The 24656-nt window shown below is 45.6% G+C and overlaps 1 protein-coding gene across 4 annotated transcripts in view; it reads right to left on the bottom strand.

The window, feature by feature from the left end:
- LOC142311727 (cadherin-like protein 26) overlaps window positions 1-24656 on the bottom strand; it is a 273298-nt gene that overhangs the window by 146555 nt on the left and 102087 nt on the right. For all 4 annotated transcript variants that reach the window (XM_075350388.1, XM_075350392.1, XM_075350389.1 and 1 more), the window contains exon 2: window positions 24409-24483. In XM_075350388.1, the coding sequence (XP_075206503.1) occupies window positions 24409-24483 (75 nt within the window). The remainder of the gene's footprint in view (window positions 1-24408; window positions 24484-24656) is intronic.

The following is a 24656-nucleotide window of genomic DNA, read 5'->3' as shown; positions in this document are numbered from 1 at the left end:
GTGGACACCACCGATGCGGTGAAGGTGCGAGAGCCGGGTGAGATGTCATCGGGGTTGCGGCTACTGCTTCCAGGAACCAGGTGGGTGCAGAGTCCTGGCGTCCCTGCTCTTTATCCCTTCGGTTACATCAGGCAGACTTCCACCCGCCCCCCCCTTGGTTCTTTACGGCACCTCCTTCTCCTGGGGACGGGGCTTCACTTTTCGCGCCTCCCTGCTCGGGGAAGACAGCTCGAGCGGGAACGTTTCGTGCCCAAGATGGCGGAATTACAAAATTTTCGGCCGGACACCGCAGGCGGGGACTACAAGGCGCACTTCTACTGGTAAGTAGATGGGTAGGATCCTGTTCGTGACGCCAAGTTGTGTCGCCCAGGGACAAGGGGTACTCAGATCCGGGCTAAGGGTCACTTCAGTAAGTATCACGGTGGCGTGACCTGGTCTGTGATCTCAGGCTCCACTGTAAAAAGAGGTTATTGTAAAAGGGGATTGTCCGTGACGCCACCCACGGGTTGTGGTGATGGTGGACACCACCGCTGCGGTGAAGGTGCGGGATTCCCGGGAACGATGTTGGGGCGCAGCTTTGGATGTTAGCTCCTCCGTGGGTAGGGGCGGTGTGTCCCGGGGCCCGATGGGGGATATACAGGGAGCAGGGCGCAGTGCTGCAGTGCGGTGCCTGAGGGCACGGGCGTACTCACAAGTATTTCACACAGAGTCACTGGTAAACTAGGAATTGCCAGTGTCCGCAGTCTTCAGTACAGATGGTGTTTAAGTCCCACACACGGTGCAGCAGACCCCTGTTCTTTCCCTGCAGTCAGGTGCCTCTTTCTCCACTCTTTCTCTTTCTTTCCTCCTCGGCCGGGAACGGGGAGTCCACTCCCCTGCAGTGATCCGGGATCTCTTTCGATACTGGCGGGCCACTACCCTGCCCCGGTCACCTCAAGTCCCTTCCTCACTAACAGCCTGTCCCGGCCCTTTTGGAGCACGCTTCTGTAGCAGCCCGGGAGCTACAACTCCGGACTCCTCTCCTCTCCCTCTCCCCACACACTCTTACCAAGGAGGAGAATGGCCTGCACTTTGCTGGATGTCTGCAGGCTCTGTGACACCGTGGTTTTGCCAGGGCGTCACAGACCCTAGGTCAGGGAATAGCTTCAGGTAACCTGACAATTTACCCGACGAGAGCGGAGCCTTCAAGATCTGTCCTCCACACGCTCCAAAATTGGGGTACTAGCGCAACGAGGGGGATAGGACTTTCCACTAAAACGGTCCAGAAAATCCCAAGCGTGAACCCTGAGAGCAAGCTCCCACAGTTAGCCACACTGGGGAGCGGGACCCAACTAGTTTTATGCTACCGGGACCAACCAAGAAGTGAACTAAGTGACAGGAGGAAGGTCACAGATCACCAGGCAGCACCATTGGGGACGGGACCCAAACTAGCTCCCCTCAGTAGCAGCGGTGTCCAGAATTTGGTTTATCCAGTGTTGGTGTCAGCTTTATGGACTGAGTGAGTATTCAAGTGACCCCTTTACACCCAACGGCACCCCCCAACCACCATCACCGAGTCCTGGGGCATCCCCCTACCCGTGGAGGGTTCCAACATCTAGCTGCCTCCGGGTACTCCCAACTGCAGTGGTGGTACTCCATATTACCACACACCACGGGTGGCATCACGAACTCTAAAAATACAAAATCCCATGTAAATACCCCTTCATTTGAGTGGCCGCACGACCCCGGGGTCCAAACGCCCCTCGATCCACTGTGGATGCGGAATCGAGCAGCCCGGCTGCTGACACGGGGGCGGCACACTTATAAAATGAAGATACTTCACACTGGAAAAGCATGTCTGATATAAAATGGATATAGTCCCATCAGAGAAAGGTCGCTGTGTTGTGGCGAATTACCTTCATTGTTATAAGTATATTCTATATAGCAGTAATGCAATTAAAATTTTAGATACCAGAGTACCACAGCATGCATATGGGAGAGGGATCTAGTAGGGAGCAGAAACTCCACTGAATGGGGAGAAAATGTGGTTAAATATTAAAATGCTTAATTAATGGGTCCTGTGTATAGTAGACCTACAAAGTCCTAATGAGGTGGTATTTGGTACCTACCCAGATTGTTCACTATGTGTCTGGCTACTTCTCTTGTTTTAGAGGCTGCGCAGAACCGGGCAACATGGTTCTTACTTGGTGAACATGGCCTAAACTAACCAGATTTTGGTAAAGAATCTACAGCAGGTATCTCCAACCTGTGGCTTACGAGCCACATGTGACTCACGGGCTCATTATGTGTGGCTCGCACATGTCTGCCAGCTTGGTGCATTAGCACCAGGTCTAGAAAACAGCTATGAAGAGAAGGTCTCCAGATGGTGAACTTTGTGAGTAGCTCCTCAGAGAAGAGCAGATGTGGATACTCATATGGCAAAGGAAAGGTGTATAAGTAATAATTAGAGATGAGCGAACCGGCCGTGGTTCGGCTCGAGTTCGGTTCGTCGAACGGAGGTCTCATTCGAGTTCAGTTCGGCGAACGTTCGACGAACCGAACTCGAACCAATAGGATATAATGGGAGGCAATCGCAAACACATAAAAACACATTATAAATGTACACATACAGTTAATAAACATTGCCATAACACTTACCGGTCCCCGCGATCACTACTGCACTCTGTCTCCTGCCGCTATTCCATCCGATGATCGCTGAATCCTCCTGGTGACCAGCACTGCCAGCAGTGATGCAGGACCTATCGTGACGTCAAAATAGCCATGTGACCAGTCACGTGGCTATTATCTCATTGGCTACAGACTGGTCACATGACTATGACGCGTCATGTAGGACCTGTCATTGCACTCTCCGGTACACGGTGCACATTTGTGTATCGCCGTGTACCGGCGACATGCTCTAGCACACGGTTGACTCCCCGTTCCGTTAGGGACCGGCTGACACAGCCGGTCATTAACGGAGATCACCGTTGCCATAGCAACGCAGTTAGCGGTGACGTCACCGCTAACCGCGGCTCCGGGAGCACCGTTGCTATGGTAACGCATCTGTCAGCGTTACCGCTGTTACCGCTGACAGCCAGCAGCACTGATCACTCACGGAGTGAAGGCTGCAAGCTGCTTCCCGTCCCATTTTTGTGTCCAGCCAGGTACAACTAGGCAGCTGGGGATTGGAATCAGCAGCACAGGTTGGCCTGAGCTTTCTGGGCCCCACTGCTGTGAATTGCAGTCTGCAGCCGCCTCAGAAAATGGCACTTTCATAGAAGCGCCATCTTCTGGCGCTGTATCCAACTCTTCCAGCACCTGCCTGCTATACCTGGCTAGCATACAAAAATATGGCGAAGCTCACGTCCTTTTTTTGTAGTTTTTTGGCAAAAAAAATAAAAATGCTTCCCTGGATTTTCCATTGCCAGTGAAGGTAACACCAAGCAGTGGGGGTTAGCAGCCAGTAGCTGCTTGGATTACCCTTAGCTAGCAATACAAAAAATGCAGCGGGAGCCCATATATATTTTTAATTATTTATTTAAATAACTAAAAACAAAATGGGCTTCCCTGTATTTTGATTGCTGGACATCACAGTGCTGTAAAAATAAATCTTTAAAAAAATGACGTAGCGCTCCGCGGTATTTTTGATTCTCAGCGCAGATAAAGCAGACAGCTATGGGTTGCCACCCCCATCTGCCTGCAGTTACCTTGGTTGGCAATCAAAATACAGGGAAGCCCATTAATTTTTTCTATTTAAAAAATAGTTAAAAAAAAAATGACGTTGGGTCCCCCCATTTTTGATAGCCAGCTAGGGTAAAGCAGACGACTGTAGCCTGAAAACCACAGCTAGCAGCTTTACCGTGGTTGGGGATCCAATGTGGAGGTCCCCCCAGGCTCTTTTTTTATAATTATTTTATAAATATTAATAATTACACAAAAATAGTAGGGTCCCCCCAAATTGGATCACCAGCCAAGGTAAAGCGGACAGCTGTGGTCTGGTATTCTCAGGGTGGGAAGGTCCATAGTTATTGGGCCTTCACAGCCTAAAAATAGCAGGCCGCAGGCACCCCAGATGTGGCGCATCCACTAGATGCGCCAATCCTGGCGCTTCACCCCAGCTCATCCCGTGCCCTGGTGCAGTGGCAAACGGGGTAATAAATCGGGTTGATACTAGCTGTAAGGTCACCTGACATCAAGCCCAGCAGTTTGTGATGTCATGGCGTCTATTAGATACCCAACATCATAAACTGTCAGTACTAACAAAAAAAAAAAAAAATCGACAAAAGAAATTTATTTGAAAAAACAGTCCCCAAAACATTTCCTATTTCACCAATTTATTGTAAGAAAAAAAATAAAGGGGTCCCACGACGACTCTGGACCACCTAGAATATGGGGGGGAAGACACTCAGGGAACGTATCCCCCATTTTCTAGGAGTGCAGACCCTTCATGTGAGGAGTGTGGGTGCAATGAATCTGCACGCACTCTCCCCGGGTCCACAGCAGCAGAGTCCATGTCGTAATGGTTGCTACCAAAGCTGCAATGCCCTGCTCATGAGGTAAGGGCATGCCTAATCAGGAGAACTATTCTACATTTCCAAATATTGGTATTTGCTGATATTATTGCTATTCCACCTACTATATATTGGGGATAGGATCTTGGAGATGGAATACCCCTTTAAGTCCAGTTATCCAGCTGACTGAATACTTAACAACAGAGCTCGCTATTTAGATGTGTTTTCTTGTGGCGTATAACGGACTCTCATGTTTGGTAGTCGTTCAGCAGGGAAACTATAAAAGCAAATCCCTCCATTTGGAAATGTAGTATATAGCTCTCCTGATCAATTATGTTCCTTACCTCATGAGCAGGGCATTGCAGTAATAATAATAATTTATTCATTTATATAGCGTTATTAATTCCATAGCGCTGTATGTCTTTGGAGTGTGGCAGGAAACCGGAGTACCCGGAGGAAACCCACGCAAACATGGGGAGAACATACAAACTCATTGCAGATGGTGTCCTTGGTGAGAATTGAACCCAGGACCTCAGTGCTGCAAGACTGCAGTGCTAACCACTGAGCCACCGTGCCGCCCATTTAGCTTACAGATGCATAAGCACCACTCACTGTGTCTGAACACAGGAAGCTGAGCTGACAGCCGCTCTGTGCATGCGGCAGCGTCTATTGTGAAGGAGAGGGCCGTGGGGGGATCAACGCTGCACAGGTACCGTGGGACACCGGGGAACACCGGTGGGGTTATAGGGGGTGACCTGGCAGGGCCTGGGGAGGAGTTTTCTGTCGCATGTGTTGTGGCACATGCGACAGAAATCAGAGGAGTAGGGTGAATGCGGCCGGCACGCTGCTGTGCGCGAGGCCATCTTGGATTTCTGGGAGGGCATCAGGGGGGGCACTTTGGCGACACCGGGGGACCGGGGAGGAGATTTATCATGTTTGTTCATGCCAGATGGGAGATAAATAATTTTTTACCGGCGCTGTCATTTACTGTAACGTGATCATCGGTTTACGGTGTATACCTGTGATCACGTGAGCGGGGACCGGAAAAAACGTCCTGAATCATGATCTCCAGGGTCTCAGCTAGCCCTGAAACCCCGGAGATTTTCTGACGCTGGGGGGCGTTATTCACTTATTTCTGCCTGCTGTTTATAAACGGCAGATCAGAATAAGGCTACATTAACACGACCGATCCATTTTTGCAGTCTGCAAAAAACAGTCAGTTTTTTTTCACGGGTGCATCCGTGTGGCATCCGTTTCCGTTCCGTAGACGGTCCGTATGTCATCTGTTTGTCATCCGTGTGCCTTCCGTTTTTTTTTGTGTACTGCAAAAAAACTGAAGGAGGGTAAATACATAAATTTACCCAGGATCCATAGATTCATCCTACATGAGGCGGTCACATGTTCACTCCAGTGCCATTTTCTACTGCTTTTCACAGCGTAGAGCGCTCTGGTGATTTTCTTGTGCTTGTGCACTTCATATCAGTCTTTTCTGTCATTATAATGGCAGAAAGACACATAATGTCCCACTCTCCTGCATTTTGTAATTTTGCACCCTTTGGTGCCTTTCATGTGGCACTAAGGGGTGCTTAGCTTAGCTTTGTATTTAGCCAAAAAAATGAAAAAAAAAATGACATAGGGTTCCCCCTATTTTTGTAGCCAGCTAGGGTAAAGCAGATGGCTGCAGCCTGCAGACCATAGCTGGCAGCCTCACCTTGGCTGGTAATCCAAAACTGAGGGCACCCCACGTAGTTATTTTAAATTAAATAAATAATTTAAAAAAAAAACACGTAGGGGTCCCCCCAAAATTGGATCACCAGCCAAGGTAAAGCAGACAGCTGGGGTCTGATATTCTCAGACTAGGGAGGTCCATGGTTATTTGACTTTCCCCAGCCTAAAAATAGCAGGCCGCAGCCGCCTAAGAAGTGGCGCATCCATTAGATGTGCCAATCCTGGTGCTTCGCCCCAGCTCATCCCGCGCCCTGGTGCAGTGGGAAACGGGGTAATATATGGGGTTAATACCAGATGTGTAATGTCACCTGGCATCAAGCCCTGGGGTTGGTGAGGTCAGGCGTCTATCAGATACCCGACATCACCAACTCAGTCAGTAATAAAAAAAAATAGACGACAAACACATTTTTATTTGAAAAAACACTCCCCAATACATTCTCTCTTTAACCAATTTATTAGAAAGAAAAACAAATCCAGATCTGGTGTAATCCAAGGGGTTGCCATGACGATCCACACTGTCCCAGTCAATGAAGAGCAGGATGTTCCACATTGGCTGGGAGAGTAGTGCAGTGACCTGAGCTAACATCAATGGGTCAGCCCAGGTCACTGCAGGGGATGACAAGTGCTGCTGTCAGCGAGGTACATTACCTGCGCTGATCTCCTGCACTGCTGACAGCACCTGTCACTAAGTTCAATGACCGCCGCCTTCACAGCCAAGTATCGCGAGCGGCCCGTGACGTCACCGCTAGTCAGTCTCGGGTCGGAAGCGAGAGAAGGTGATGTGACAAGCGGCGGGCATGAAGGACAGTGACAGCGCTGAGGTTGGGACTTCATCACCGCAGGTAAGCCGAGCGGGACCATGTGTGCAGAGTGCAGGTGGGCGGAGCCATGTGTGCTGTGGCGGAGTGCGAAGTGGGTGGCGCTGAGGACGTCAGTGTCGTGGACTGCTTGGCTGGGGACAGGTGAGTGTGAGTGAGTGTGTGTGTGTGTGTGTGTGTGTGTGTGTGTGTGTGTACATGCCGCGTGTAGGAGTGGGCGGAGTGAGCTGAGCGGGGAAGTGTGGGCTTCCTGCACGTAACTAGGATAAACATCGGGTTACTAACCAAAGCGCTTTGCTTGGATACCCGATGTTTATCTTGGTTACCAGCTTCTGGCAGGCTGCCAGCGATGGCTCCTGCATACTGTAGCTGTAAAAAGCCCTGCTTTTTGCTGCTAGAACCGTTCTCGAACGTATCTAGAACTATCGAGCTTTAGCAAAAAGCTCGAGTTCTAGTTCGATCTAGAACAGCCCCCAAAATCACTCGAGCCGCGAACTGGAGAACCTCGAACCGCGAACCACGCTCAACTCTAGTAATAATACTGCTAGTTAATTGGTTGCTTGACCCTGGATGCAATAGTATGGTTACTGTGCTTGATGAGGAAACACTAAATGGTGGTAAGGTGTGAATCTCTGGATGAAGGTATACTGCCCAAAAGGGAGGAGGGCACATGATTTGGGTGTGCTTTTGACTCGCCCACCCCAGGGCTTTTGGTGAATCGGTGTCGGGCCGGACTAGTCCAGGGTAGTCAGCGGTGGTGGGGCCCGACTCCGTGACCCTGGTGGAGTCAATTAAAGTGGCAGTATGGATGGGGGTGATGATCAATAATAAAGTTTGTGGAAATATATATTCGTGACGCCACCTGTGGATTGCGGCTATGGAGCCGCCGCTGCTGGATGGGGTCTCCTGGGCTGATGTAATGGCAGCTATGGTGGTTCTACTCCCCACAGGTGGAGCGGTACCCCGGGGCAACCGTTGGTGCTTGTAAGAGTCTATGATGGTTTTGTGAATGATGTGGTGCAGGGCCGACAGGGCAGTGAAAGGAACAGACACAAACAGCAGTCTCTTTACCTTCTTTTACTCTGCAACAAACGGTGCAGTCCTGGGAGACCGTTACAGTGGTAATGGCGATCCGGTCAGCCTGGAAGCAGTTGGGGATTATCTGCTTGGCCAGGTGAGTATTGAGGCCTTCTCCTTACTCTTTCTTCTTTTTTACCAGACCCTGCAATATTGGTTTAGCGGGAGCCCTCTCTCTGCTGGGACTTGTGGTACGTCCCGTTCCCATATGGTAGGCTGCACAGGTCCTCTCTGATGCTTCTCTGCTGGAGTCCATACCGGGCCCCTGTAATGCAGCTGTACCTTCGGGCTGTTTTGGGGGCCAGGAGACCTACAGTCCTCCTGCCCTTCGGATTCGATTACTGGGGGATCTAACACCCTGGCAACCACAGACTCCGATGTCTAATTTTCAGTGAGTTCTTCTGAGGCGAATCGGTTCCAACCTGTTCTCCCCTAGAATCTTTTCTCTGTGCCTCTCTGCAAATCCTGCTTTTCTGGGCTGAGCTATCTTAGCTCCACGCCCCAGCTCGCAAGCCTGCACTACTCAAACTCCTCTCTCCTTGAACTCTCCTCACAGACTACTTAACTCCTCCCCCAGGTCAGAGCTTAAGGGATCCTCCCTGGAACTCCAGGTTTAGAGCTCCCCCTGCTGGCCTGGGAGTGGAACGGTGTTGGATGCTGGTACTTACTGGCCAATAGATTTCCCCAATTGCCTCCAGGCTCAGCATTAACCCTTTGGAGGAGGGCAACACTGTTGTGGCAACCAGATGCTGGGGCGCCACACTTTCAGTGGGAAAGCTTTGCCGACTATTATACCAATAATGGGGGGGCTCTGGGTTTCACAACTTGGAATGCTGGATGTGGCTCGCAACCAGCTCTCAAAGCTGAATGTAGCTCTCAAGGTAAGAAAGGTTGAGTAACACTGATCTATGGTATTATACAAACTCTCTTAAAGAGAACCTGTCAGGTTTTTAGACTGCAAAGTCATCACAGTACAGTACCATATATGATCATAACTGTGCTAGATCGCAAGCAGGTACACACAGAGACTGACATTTCATGCAAGTATAGTCATTTCTAAGGATGACGTATGCGCAGATGGATGTTCCAGCTATAGAAACGTCATCAGTACCATACTGCACATGCGCCGCCCTCCGAATAACAGAGCCTGATTGAGAATTTATCCAGTAGAGCAAGACACAGAAAAGCCCCTCCACTTGGGAGCTCTTTTGCATAAGAATGTGCCGATGGATTACAAGACTGCGAAGACATGCATTTGTAATGGATGTAATTATCATTACAGGTACTTTATTGTGATGACGTTACTTTGGTGGTCTAAAAACCTGCTGACAGATTCCCTTTAGTGACATGTTGCACCAGGATTCCTGAATGGCCCTCCTGTATTACAACGCATCACTTGAGCACAATTTCGACTCCTTACTTTCTTATTTATGGATGTTTATATTTACCTTTTTAAAAGATCAAGTAAAAGATGTCTGCCTTCTTTCAAAAACAGACCCACTCCTGTCAACAGCCTAGCTCCATTTACTTCCTCAATAGTGCCACACCAGACAATGACCACGTATCGTAGAAGATTCTGGAAGACAGTAGCCATGTTTTTCTAATACAATCATTTTTTAACCATTATGACTATCAGAGGGAACACTATGGCAAAATAGTTGTGGAAAAAGGAGGTTCTATAAGTAAAATATAAGTAAAAGTTGGTCACGGAAGCAGGTTCTCACATTCAGTGGTGTTCATCATTGGCCTACATCCTAATCATGAGGTGGTTAGGGGAAGGCAAACTACCAAAACTTCGGCCTCCTTGAGCCACTGTCATATTAACTGCCTTCTCTGTATGTGATTGCTTTAATATTCATCTTAGGAGCCCCACACACCTTAGATGACTATCTGCCAAGCGATGGTTAGGCTGATTGTTTAGTTGGCAGCCATCTCTATTGACTCCAGAATACTCCAGAGCGCTCGCTCTGCTGGTGGCTTATCTCACCAGTCCAAAATCATACATGCTAGATCTTTATCTCACTTGACATCATCTGTATATACAATAGATTGTTGACCAAGTGTGACGCCCTGGACTAGCCAGGTAGTCACAGGTAGACCCCCTGCACAAACACCAGCCCCTAATAAGGTGACAGCAGCCAACCTACAAAACCCTTGTCACCTCCCTCAGGGTTTGATGTTCACACCAGGGGGCAGAGCCAGGCGGTTGCCCATGCCCACCGAGGAGTTCACAGGCCCTGAGGCAGGAAAAACAGTGGTAGATGAGTTTTGACAGTGAAGTGGAGTGGAGTTCAAGTGCAGACCTGTGTCCAGGTCTGCCACAGTCTACCACCAGGTGTCTGGGTTGGAGCCCAGTCCCCTCTGGCAAGGAGGCAGACGGTGGTTGCCGCCTGCAGGAGCCGGGAATATGGCTGGTGGAACTGTAAGGGACCGGGATAGGGTAGTGGCCCGTCGGAACCGAACCAGGGAGCCAACTGGAAACCGGAGCACCAGGAGGGGTACCCAGACCCAGAATGAGGTCCAGAAGCCACTGGACCACGTCAAATTTACTGATTGAGGTCTGGACCTTAGGTCCTTTCCCGTCCCAAGACCCGAAAGACGGCGACAGCCCACCGAGGGGGATAGAAAGCCACCGCCCAGGCAGAGAGATCCCACGGGCCAGCGCCTGCGGGCAAACGGGTTCCCCGAGACACATTAAGTCGGGGAGCGGACTACCGTTGCTGAAGCATAGGCAGTAAAGTTCTACAAAGAGGTGCAGGAGAAAGGCGGGAACCACCAACTTGAGAAAGGGGCAAAGCACAGCCGGCTGCGGGCACCGACCACCATCCTTTTTGGTTTACCAGAGACTCCAGTGTATCTGTCATAGTGAGTACCACAGTGCCCTCGGGCCGCGCACCGAACGATACCATCTTGTTCGCACCTCACAACCACCGGGACCATCACCCCCTGCCCACGGAGGGGTCAACACCAGGATGCATAACACCGTCCCCAGGAGCCTAGTTAACGGCAGCGGTGGTGTCCACATTCACCACAACCCGTGGGTGGTGTAATGAACTTTAATCCCTAAGAATACCACGCCCCTGGCCGTGAACCTCCCTACACGTAGCACAAAACCCCTTTCAGAGCGACGTGACCCCCGGGTCCGGAGGTGCTCGAGCCACCCACCAAACGAGCCCGGATCCAAGCGGCTCGGCTGCGGCCGAGCGCTGGGCGGTACACAAGCATGCCCATAACAGTGAGTTTGGTCAACTTTAGCCTAATGTGTATTGGGCCTTATACAGTACCTATTTTATACCTTACAATAAGTACAGGAAGGTATAAAATGTCTCGGTACATTAGTCTATACTTTCAACAGGGCTCTGATTAAGTTATCACAAAACAATAATCCTTTAGCTTGATTTATAGGACTATTTTTAAGTTTGCAGCACCGCACAAAAAAAAAATCACTTTTCAAGGTTCTGAAAGATGAGAAATAAGTCAGTTTTTCTGTGATACCTGGAAGATTTTTTTTTCTTTTATTCTCATCCACCAGAGATCATTTAATACTTGGGAGGACTAATTGGTTGTGCGCGTTATTTGCCATCACCTGGTAGAATGATGGCACATTCAGCACCGCAATAGCTTGACAGTGTGAGCTATTTCCTAGGAGATTAGTTACTGACCCTGCAGGCATCTACCAGAAGACAGTTCAAGAAAAAAAAAAAAAACACGCAGAACATAGACATGTAAAAAAAAAATATCAAACAGAAATACTAAATTGGCTGGTAGAAGGTAACATATTAGTAGGAGGAAGACTGCAAGCGCTAATGTGATTAGAGGAGACAGATGTCGAAATGATGAACAAAATTTGTTTCTTACAAAGACCTTGTAACCCTTGAAAAGATTCAACTTCTCATAAAAACAGACTAATATCACAAAATAAATAAAATGATAAGCGGAATAAAGTAAACACACAGTGATGAGGACTATCATCTTTTATTCATGTCTGTCCAAATGGCCAGTAATGACTAATGCAGGTGTTCATACCATAGAAGCACCGTCTATGGCAAGGTCCCCAACCTGTGGCTGGCAAGCCCATGATGTGTGGCTCATGCCTTTTCTGTCAGCTTTGTACATTAGTACCAGGCCTAGTAAACACTAATGATGAGCATTACCAGGCTCGGGTGCTAGATACACGCACAGCAATTTGATGCTCAGACGAGATTGACTCGTGTACCAAGTATAATAGTGGTCAATGGGGAACTTTTTTGCGGAAAAATGCTTGAATTCCCTATAAACGTCCATTATATTCCTTACACGAGTCGAGCCCATCTTAGCGTAAATTTGCTCGTTATGAGTACCGAACACCCGAGCATGGTAGTGCTCGCTCATCACTAGTCAACACCGATGAAGAGCAGGTCTCAGATGGTGAGTTTTCTGAGTAGCCTCTCACAGCAGACACAATCTCGATGCTCATATACTGGGTAAACAGCGGATAATTTTGGTCAGCTTTTGATGCAATGAATGATACTGCCAGTTAAGTGCCTGAAATTCAATGCTATATTGTAACAAGTATGCTTGATGTAAGAATATTGAATGGGGGTAAAATGGGAACTGCTGGATATAAGCATCTTAGGCACAAGGTCACAATATGCTTTTTGTGGGGTCGCTTTGACTGTCTTTATACTACGTACTGGGTGTCACTACTGTGGGTGGAGAGGACGCTGAACATAGTTCAACCACTTCTCAGAGCTGGATGTGGCTCTCAAAGTAAGAAAGGTTAAGGACCACTGGTTTATAGAGGCTGTAAAAAATGGAACCCCCAGCAAGGTGGTCCCATTCCAGAGGTGTACACCGACATAAATCTTCATTTTCCCACCAGCAGTTCAAGATTTCCTAAGAATACACAAGGTGTCCTTCAAAAAATGCCCTCTTCAAGGCTAAGAGATTAAATTGGGGTGGCCAATATGAATCTTCTCTATACTTACTGTAAATGACTTAAGTCTTCAAACCTTAGGACATCGGGCAAGGTAGTTTCTCATGGAGGTACTGCATTGTTAAGAGAATGGTAACTCGATGTTTGATGGTCGCTAGCAATGACGCATAGAAGATCAGAGTTTCTTAAATCTAATTTTATTACACATTATAATGATGCATTCTTGATTCCGTGCTGGGATCTTAGAACATTAATAAAAATGTCAGTCATCCAACATTGTCCCTAGTAATGACTAACAGAATTGTGTACTATAGTGGCAGAACTGACAACAGCTGTGGTATTTATGAAGAGAAGAATACCAATCATGTGTTGGCTTCATTTCCATAGATGGTGGGAACCTACACTTCTAGTAGTCACAATGAACTGTGGATTTTCTTCAAGAAGACATTGGAAAGGGAAGACAACAAGAACCACTTCTTTATGTTTGCCTTAATGACTAATAACCTAAAATCCAAACTGATTGTTCTATCAGTCATCACTTATTGGACTAACCACAATTGCTTCCAACTGCTAGTAATGAATTGTGCCCAAGAACCTCACTTGGCATCAGATATGACAAAACGACCCCAACCGCATCTTGGTCCCATTACCTATACAAAGTTTTCCCTGTCCTCCAGCTGTACATGTTACCTTAAAACTGATGAGCGCCACTCCCCAATATGAGTCTGCCTTTTTCTTCAACAAGGCATGAAAGGAAGATATGGCCAAGAAGGGCAGCTTCTATATTCTGACTAATTTATAAAAATCACATCCTCACACAGCTCTAGTAATGATAGACAAGTAGGCATCATAGGGACAAGCCAAAAAAGAAAGGAAACTTCAGCTGGGCTCATTCTCCATTCTCAACCAAACACTGTGACCTTCTGATCCTCGATCCCTCCGAAGTCTCAGCATGACAACATCACAGAACTGGTGAATGTTAGAAACCTTGGGCTCCTCTACCTTCTGAATGAAAATGTCCCATAGATGCTCAAATGGCTGTAGGTCTGGAGACATGCTTGGCGAGTCCAGCTCCTTTACACCTAGTTTCTTTAGCAGTGGTCATCTAGGAGGTGAGTTTGGGATTGCTATGGTGGAATACTGCCCTGCGGCCCAGTTCTCAAAGGAGGGGATCATGCTCGGCTTCAGTATGTCATAGTACATGTTGGCATTCATGGTTCCTTCAATGAACTGTAGCTCCCCACAGCACCAAACCATGACACTCCCACTAGCATGCTTTACTGTACTTGTACTCCTCACCTTGTTGCCGCTATACACGCTTGGCACCATCTGAACCAAATAGGTTTATCTTGGTCTTATCAGACCACAGCATATGATTCCAGTAATCCGTGTCCTTAGGCTAGGTTCGCACACTGCGTCTTTTTGACGCTGCATTTTTGTGCGTTTTTGGCCGCTAAAAACGCACAAAAACGCACCTGCGTCGAAAAAACGCATCAAAAAACGCATGCGTTTTTGCCGCGATTTGGTGCATTTTTGGCTGCGTTTTTGATCTCTGCGTTTTTCTGCGTTTTTCCAATGCATTGCATGGGGGGAAAACGCAGAAAAACACAGGAAAGAACTGACATGTCCATTTTTTTTTTTTTACTCAAAAACGCAGGTAAAAAAACCAGATGTGTGCGGACAGCAAAAATGAAAACTCATAGACTTTGCTGGGGAAGCAAAGTCCTGCAGTTTTGAGGCCAAAAACGCGCAAAAACTCCGCGAAAAACGCACTGTGCGCACATAGCCTAAAGGCTACTTTACACACTGCGATATCGGGCGCGATATCGTCGTATGTGCGGCACGCCCTGTTCGTTAGTGCGATGTGTGTTCATCGCTGTGTGTCCATGTTTTAGTCGTGTGCTTACGGTCACATGTCACAATCTCTTTTATAGTCACCTTCCAAGCTATCTCGTTTCCCGATGTAATGAGGAACATTAGCATCGTTGTGTAGCGGTCTCACCGCATGGATTTCAAATTGTCATGGCGATATGGGCGTTGGTTCCCCACACAAAGTGCATCTTGATGTAGTAGAATTGTAAACTCGCTACACCCCTTCTTGCCTCGACTCATTTGTTTAATCAGCGCTATTGATTTTCATTGGATGTTGGTAGTATAAATGTGCGCAGATGCGTGTTCCTTCTTGCAGCTTTTGTCTACCCATCAGCGTTTGTCCTCGCACAAGTGAATTTTGAAAACAACTGTAATCTGGACTTGCGAATCTTTGCTGCAAGGTATGTGTTATAGTTTTTACTCAATATGTGTTTTTTTTTTTTTTTTTTTTTAAATTTTTTAAATCAGTGTTTGTACTGATTTATCTCCAATTTAATGTTTTCCAGATGTGTACTAATAAGGAGGAATTCCTACGTGAATTCATAGAGGTGTACCAGACGCAAACACCCTTATGGAAAATAAAATCCCCCGAGTACAGCAATAGGCAACTTAAAAAGGATGCGTACCTTAAAATGATTGTAATATATGACAAATACCATCCTAATCAAAAAGGTACCGAGGATCTCGTGAAAAGAAAAATACAGGCAATACGCACAGTTTATAAGAAAGAACTGAACAAAATAGAGGAATCCAAACGTTCTGGTGCTGGCACTGGTGATGTCTACGTCCCAACGCTCTGGTATTTTGATTTATTGAATTTCACAAGGGACCAGGAGCTTCACAGGCCATCAACCAGTAGCCTCAATATTGGTGGTGATATTCCCCCAGATGCTAACAATGAAGTGATTATATCTGAGGTATAATTTTTATTATTGTCATAATTTGTCATAAACAATGTGTGTTGTTTTTAATTATGATGAAATGAATATTTGTATACTTTTCAATATATGTAAAAGTATTCAAAATTTGTTTTTAAAAAATATTTTTAAATGACAAGTTTATTTATTTATGTTATTTTTGTATTGCAGGAGCCAACAACAAGTCAACAATCATCATCTGAACACCTAATGGAAACTCCTGCTAGCCAATTAACCAATGTTGATTTGGTTGAGGCAGGCCCATCCAATGTGTTATACACACAAAGTTGGCAAAGGAAAAAAAAAACCATCCCTGCAAACACTACTACAGCTGTAACCAAACTGATGGGAGTGGCACAAAACATCCTAGACCAGCACAACAGACCACCCCTTTCTGGTCTTGCTATGTTCGTGGATGATGAAATGCGTGAACTTACCCCAGACCAAAAATACATTGCCCAATGTTTAATCCAGGATGTCTTACGTTTGGCAAGAGCTAAAAAACTAACAGAGTCATCCTATGTTGCCATTGGCGAGGTTTCTCATCCTGTTGATCCTGTTGATCCTGTTGATCCTGTTGATGCCCCTGAAAATCCTCAAGCTGCAGCAGAGCCATCAATACAACCACTTCCAAAGGGTGGTGTGCGTGGCCGTAGGTCACGCATGAGTTTGGTTAACAAACGCAAAAAGAAGTAGTTTGTAATTTTTTTTTTTTTTTGTTCTTCGATTTTTTTTTTTTTTTTTTTATTATTGTATTCTTTCTGTTGCATGATATTTAGTGCATATTTGTGACAAAAAACAAATTTGTAACTATACCAATTTCCCTAGAGAATAAACCTGGTATATGAAATAATGTGTTGTTTTAATCAATTACGCACATTTTTTTTAAAAACTTGAACATTTTTTATTTTAATTTAGATTCATTTATGAACTTGTATAAATTTTTAATATTTTTAAAATATTTTTTTGTTTAATTATTCATTTAAAAACCTTTCTACATACATGTTAAACATAGAAAAATACAAAACAAACATCATTTATTTATGACGTTGATTAATATATTTATGGATTAGGGCATCATGCGCCGCAGAGGCTTCTTTTAGTCGGTTAGCAGACACATAAATATCATATAGTGTAATTATTTCTGAAAAGAATCAAAAACAAATTTCATTATTTGGTCAATATTTTAGCGTTTGGTTTTAAAAAATAATAAAAAATAAAAAAAAAAAAATTTTACATTGACCATTATGTTGTACAATCATGAAACTTACCATTACTGACAACTTGTTCTTCACGTTCATCTCCGGATGATGCGCTCATGTCCCAACCTGATCCTTTCCCACCTAATTTCAACATAAGTTAATTTTGTTAGAGTTTAATCCATCTAGCAAAATATTTACCACTGAACTAACTTTGCCAAACCACATCAGTACCATTGTCCTCCATATTCTCTTCAGACATTACATCAGCATCAGCATGTCCTGATGATGGTGAAATAACATCATAATCAAGGCTGTCTGCTTCCTCATTTAAAATGGGTAGGCTATTTTCACGGTTGGAATCCATGCTTGGAGCCAGCTGCTGAACCACATTTTCTTCATTATTGTTAGTGGGCTGGCTTGACTCATTATTCAATGAATTTACATCTGTTAACATTAAATAAAATAAAATTTCATTAAACCAAAAAAAAAAAAATATGTTGTGATTATTTGATAGAAAAAATCACAGCAGACCTTAAATGATTTTAACAACAACAACTGTAATGTTTTGATATTATAAATCAAAAATATATATTATGTAAGGATGAAAAAATATCTTACCAGCTATCACTACCAGGTTACTTCGAATTTCTTCTATTCTCTCCTTATCCCTGTACTTTAAATCAGCCCATTTCTTCAGTACCTGCGTTGATGTGCGTCTGATATGAAATTTACGGTACAGGCCCCTGCATATTTTTTTAACAACACTTCTTTTATGTCCCATAGGACGTTGATATGTCTTTGCACATATATAGTCCAGTGCATCCATCCTTTTCACCAAGTATTGGACCTCCCCTTGGCCCCAGACCTTTGCACGTTTGTTGGTTGCCATTTTCCCTTTCAGTTTCGCTTTAGATCAGCAGGTACACAGTGTGGCGTGTCACATGGTCCTTTAGACGTTTGGACGTCATTACGTTTCTTTATTTACATGTTAACAAACTGAACATTGTATTACGCCGTAATGTACATTAATAAGACTTATGTGCTCATTTTTGTATCCGCAAATGCGTTGTTTTTTTTAACACTTTGTTGTTTAATTTATAAAAAAATTTGTATGTGATTTATATTTTAGTAAAGGAAATGTGGCGTATATTTTGGAAATCATAATGGTTTATGTCATGTAAAAATCAAAAATATTATTAAATCAAAATTATCATACGAGATAAATGATTGACAGAATGCTTGTAATGCTTAATTAGTTATTTATTGTTTTTTGTTCCTTTTTAAATTAATATGTTTGCCAGAATAAATATTTGGTTTACAATCATACATTATTTTGTGATGATTACAAATGTTTTGACCATAAAAAAAAAACCATATTCCCAATGTTGTATTAAGTAAAAATAAAAAATTTACTTTCATAACAGAATAAACATTTTTCCCTTCAAAATCATATTCTTTACACCCTTAAGGCAATTTTTTAAAAAATAATAACATTTTCAAAAATATTACTTACATTATTTTAACACAAACATGCAATCTCATGTTTAATGATCACCTTAACTCATTAATTAATTAGAAACATGCTGCCATGACACAGCCCCTGGGCCATTAAAAAAATTACAATAATTGGTTCTGTTTTCCATTGCATCCATCATACTACGTGTCAGGGGTGGCTGTGGCAAAAGATTATCCAGTGGGTTAACTTGCTGACGCCATGCCCCAAGCTCAACAACACCATTACTTTGATTTTCTACATCAACAAAGCCAGGTGGAACATATTCAAGGCCATCTCTTTTTCTGAGAAAATTATGCAAATAACAGCATGCAAGCACAACATTGTCAATGGATTCCAGTTTTAAGTTGATTGGCATGGAAAAGATACGAAATCTACTGCTTAAGATGCCAAAAGCATTCTCGACAACTCTTCTAGCTCTGCATAGACGATAATTAAAAATGCGTCTTTCTACATTCAAGCCTGTAAGTGGATATGGGCGTAACAAATGACGTTGTAATGGAAAGGCCTCGTCCGCCAAAAAAACAAAATTTAAATTTCCAATGGTATTTTGGTTGGTGGGTAATTGTAGTTGATTTTGTTTTAGCCGTAATGCAAACTCCGTATGTTCAAATACCCCACCATCAGAAACTCGCCCATTCATGCCGATATCAATGTACAGAAAATCATAAGTGGCGTTGACAACCGCCATAAGGATAATGCTGTGGTAGCCCTTGTAGTTGTAATAATATGAGCCAGAATTATGTGGCTGCATTATCCTTATGTGTTTGCCGTCAATTGCGCCACCACAATTCGGGAATTGCCATAATAGGTTGAATGTATTTGAAATATTTTCCCAATCACTTGGACTATTTGGCAAATGCATGTAGTCATGTAAAGCATGTGCTATTGCCAAACATGTCTCTGGAATTAATGAGCTAAGTAGAGAGCGGGACACTGCTGATGAATATTGAAGGTCAGTCAAACTGCGTCCTGTAGCCAAGAATCGAAGAGTCACCCCCAAACGCTCGTCTACAGGTACTGCCTGACGCATTACTGTATTATTGCGCATGATATAAGGGCGGACTTTCTCTAAAAGGTATGAGAACGAGCTTTCAGACATGCGTAAGTAGTTTCGAAAGTCATGTGGGTTATGCTCTTGTAGGTCTCTTACAAGGTGCATGTGTGTATAGCGTTGTCTCTCTAGTAGCCATTTGCGTGCCCAAATTCGTCTTTTTCTAGTTCTGCTTCGCATGTCATGATCCTCGGCAAGTGCAAGGGCTCCTCCGGCTACAAGCATGGCAGCTATGACGGCATTTTCAGGCTCACTACGCATATTTAGCCTGTATAACAGAGAATAATATAGTAATTTTTGTGTTTTTTTTTTTTTTATGTTTAAAATAATACACCATTTTTTTTGAGTCTCACAATAAAAACCTTTAACAGATATGAATCATATTCTTATTGGTCACAGTAATGTTTGACGGCTTTTAAACTTTAAAGTTTGGATGCCTGCAATCTTGATTAACATACAATAATGGTTAATATCTATATATATAATTGCCTTATTCTGTCTGTCTGTCTGTCTGTCTGTCTGTCTATCTGTCTATCTGTCTGTCTATCTGTCTGTCTATCTGTCTGTCTATCTGTCTGTCTGTCTGTCTGTCATGCTCCGAAATTGTGTCCTTACGGTGACACAAAGCTGATTGGCCGCTGGGCTCGCCATGGCCCCGCTCCCCCACACGGATTGGCCTCTCGCCCCGGCTCTCTGCAGGCCCCGCCCCCCTCACGCAATGCACGCTCGCTCTGGCCTAACTGACACGGGGCTCCGATTCCCAGGTGAGTACACACACACATCAGATCACACACACACACCTCACACATCACATCCACACACACCTCACACATCACATCCACACATCACATCCACACACACCTCACACATCACATCCACACATCACATCCACACACACCTCACACATCACAACATGCTGGGATATCGCTTGCTTCTACACCGGCTCTGTCAGGATCCCGGCAGCGCCACACATAACCTTGCGATGCTGGGATCTTCACGGAGGCCGTGAAAGCTGGTAACCATTATACACATCGGGTAACTAAGGTCCCTTAGTTACCCGATGTGTATCATAGTTACCAGTGTACACCGGCTCACACTCACTCTCATACACACCTCACACACACATCACATCGCATCCACACATCAAGGTCCTGCAGCTGCGGAACATACATAACATAACAGCACACACACAAATCAGATCACACTCACACATACCTCACACATCACATCGCATCCAAATACTCACAACATCCTGGGATATCGCTTGCTTCTCGGCGGCGATATTGTGCTGTGAGCTTCCAGGACCTGACGGAGGATCACATGGCCAGAAGCATGTGATATCCCCGGATGTTGTGAGTATCAGCGCGTATGTGCAATATCGTCAGTGTCTGTGTGTGTGAGTGTATGCGATCGGGTGTGTGTGAGTGGATGCGATCGGTTGTGTGTGTGAGTGGATGCGATCGGTTGTGTGTGTGAGTGGATGCGATCGGTTGTGTGGGTGAGTGGATGCGATCGGTTGTGTGGGTGAGTGGATGCGATCGGGTGTGGGTGAGTGTCGGCAGAGGAGCACGGCGTGCTGGAGGAGGCTGGGAGCAGAGAGGCTGATCTTGGGGAAGGCTGGGAGGGGGAGGCTGATGCTGAGGGAGGCTGGAAGGAGAGAGGCTGAGCAAACGTGCTCCATCCGACATACTGCGCACTCCCCATCGTGCTGCATCCCCCATGCTGCGCACTCCCAAACGTGCTCCATCCGCCATGCTGCGCACTCCCCATCGTGCTCTATCCGCCATGCTGCACACTCCCAAACGTGCTCCATTCGCCATGCTGCGCACTCCCAAACGTGCTCCATCCGCCATACTGCGCACTCCCCATCGTGCTCTATCCGCCATGCTGCACACTCCCAAACGTGCTCCATCCCCCATGCTGCGCACTCCCAAACGTGCTCCATCCGCCATGCTGCGCACTCCCCATCGTGCTCTATCCGCCATGCTGCACACTCCCAAAAGTGCTCCATCCGCCATGCTGCGCACCCCCCATCATGCTCCATCCGCCATGCTGCGCACTCCCAAACGTGCTCCATCCGCCATGCTGCGCACTCCCAAACGTGCTCCATCCGCCATGCTGCGCACTCCCAAACGTGGTCCATCCGCCATGCTGCGCACTCCCAAACGTGGTCCATCCGCCATGCTGCGCACTCCCAAACGTGGTCCATCCGCCATGCTGCGCACTCCCAAACGTGCTCCATCCGCCATACTGCGCACTCCCAAACGTGCTCCATCCGCCATACTGCGCACTCCCCATCGTGCACCATCCGGCATGCTGCGCACTCCCAAGCGGATGGAGCATGATGGGGGGTGCGCAGCATGGCGGATGGAGCACGTTTGGGAGTGCGCAGCATGGCGGATGGAGCACGTTTGGGAGTGCGCAGCATGACGGATGGAGCACGTTTGGGAGTGCGCAGCATGACGGATGGAGCACGTTTGGGAGTGCGCAGCATGCCGGATGGTGCACGATGGGGAGTGCGCAGTATGGCGGATGGAGCACGTTTGGGAGTGCGCAGCATGGCGGATGGAGCACGTTTGGGAGTGCGCAGCATGGCGGATGGACCACGTTTGGGAGTGCGCAGCATGGCGGATGGAGCACGTTTGGGAGTGCGCAGCATGGCGGATGGAGCACGTTTGGGAGTGCGCAGCATGGCGGATGGAGCACGTTTGGGAGTGCGCAGCATGGCGGATGGAGCACGTTTGGGAGTGCGCAGCATGCCGGATGGAGCACGTTTGGGAGTGCGCAGCATGGCGGATGGACCACGTTTGGGAGTGCGCAGCATGGCGGATGGAGCACGTTTGGGAGTGCGCAGCATGGGGGATGCAGCACGATGGGGGGTGCGCAGCATGGGGGATGGAGCACGATGGGAGGTGCACACCTCCCCCCAACACACACACACACACGCGCACTGCACAACACACACACACTAGGAATCACAAACAACGCCCTACACAGACACCCACACACACAGACAATGCTGCACACACAAATATACGCACATGCTGCACAACACACACATTGCTCAAAACATACCTCCCCCCAAAACACACCACACACACACAAACCGCACAACACACACACACACACAACGCTACAGACACACAGCGCTCCACAAACAACGCAACACACGCAACACACATACAACACCGCTCTCACCCCCCGCGACACTCAGAACATGTACAGCGCCCTACACAAACACTTGGTAACTACACACAACAACATCTATATATATATATATATATATATATATATATATAACAAAAATCATACATGAACTACACAATACGTAAATTCTAGAATACCCGATGCGTAGAATCGGGCCACCTTCTAGTAATATATATAACTGTCATGTATTAAAGAAACACAAATACAGTCATAATATAGGCTATTTACTAAATTATGATAAACCCAATTTAAAAATACTAACATATTTAAATGGTATAATACAAAGGAAGACATAAACCAAAAAAAAAGAGGAAAAATATACAACAATTATTGAAAAAAAAAAAAAAATAAAAAAAAAAAAACCAAACAAACTCACATGCGAAGTTTATCTCACGGACGAATGACACCAAACTATACGCCGGACACGGAGGCAGCAGGACACGTCCAAAACCTACGAAATTAACCTAGGAAATGAACCCACCAAATGGATAAACGCTAAAAGGATGTTAGCGTATTACATATATTATGGTCCAATCATGGAGCAGATGCGTTAGCAAATAGGAAACAAGTAGGCGTATTGAACATTTAAAACACCATACACGCCCGTATCGATGATGACGCTAGAGGCAACAATTTTTTAAGTCGCTTTAGTAGTGTCACACGTAACGAAAAGTATGTTGAAAGGAACGAGCAACGATAGTTACAACGAAATAACAACGATTTTTAGGAATTAGGACCCGTGTAGCCGATTAGCGATAAATCACGCTTTTGCGACGATTTTACATCGCTGAACGCTGTTACACAAAGCTATATCGCTAACGATTGCGGAAGTGCGTCACTAAAACCGTGACCCCAACGACAAAGCTCGGGCGATATCGCAGTGTGTAAAGCCCGCTTTAGTCTGTATGTCTTCAGCAAACTGTTTGCAGGCTTTCTTGTGCATCATTTTTAGAAGATGCTTTCTTCTGGGAGTACTCATACATCTATTTTGAAAAGACAACCTCTGGATATGACGCAGAGTATGTGCACTCAACTTCTTTGGTCGACCATGGTGAGGCCTGTTCTGAGTGGGGCCTGTTTTGTTAAACCGCTGTATGGTCTTGGCCACAGTGCTGCAGCTCAGTTTTAGTGTGTTGGTAATCTTCTTATAGCCTAGTCCATCTTTATGTAGAGCAACAATTCTTTTTTCAAAACCTAAAAGAATTCTTTGGCATGAATTGCCATAGTGAATTTCCGGTAACCAGTATGAAACAGTGTGTGAGCGATAACATTAAATTTAACACACCTGACACCTTGTAACACTAATGAGTCACATGACACCAGACAGGGAAAATGTCTAACTGGGCACAATTTGACCATTTTCACTTATGGGGTGTACTCACTTTGTTGCCGGCGGTTTAGACATTAATAGCTGTGTATTGAGTTACTTAGCGAGCACACCAAATTTACACTGTTATACAAACTGGACACTGATTGCTTTATATTGTGATACATATCTTCACTGTTGTCCAATAAAAAGGTAATATAAAATTACAAAAATGTGAGGAGTGTACTCACTTTAGATATACTGTATATACAAATTGTAGAATGTATCTAAACTATAACGTTTCTATACCTTATTGATGATATGCGTTCTAGTTCTTGAAGAAGATTCACATTGGCAAACACCTGACAGCAGCACCAGAAGGATCTAAAATAAAAAAAATGTAAGTACCATGTACAGCACATAATAAGAGGTAATACGGTAATTAGAGATGAATAATTATTCATTATTAGAATTATAATTCTGTTCTGGTCTACAACCTATGAGTTTCCAATTATTGCAACACTATAAATCCCAACTAGAGATGAGCGAACCGGTCC

Source organism: Anomaloglossus baeobatrachus, chromosome 5 (assembly GCF_048569485.1).
Source record: "Anomaloglossus baeobatrachus isolate aAnoBae1 chromosome 5, aAnoBae1.hap1, whole genome shotgun sequence".
Classification (NCBI taxonomy): Eukaryota; Metazoa; Chordata; class Amphibia; order Anura; family Aromobatidae; genus Anomaloglossus; species Anomaloglossus baeobatrachus.
Note: the sequence above shows the minus strand (reverse complement) of the source record. Positions and strands in the feature narration are given on the sequence as shown.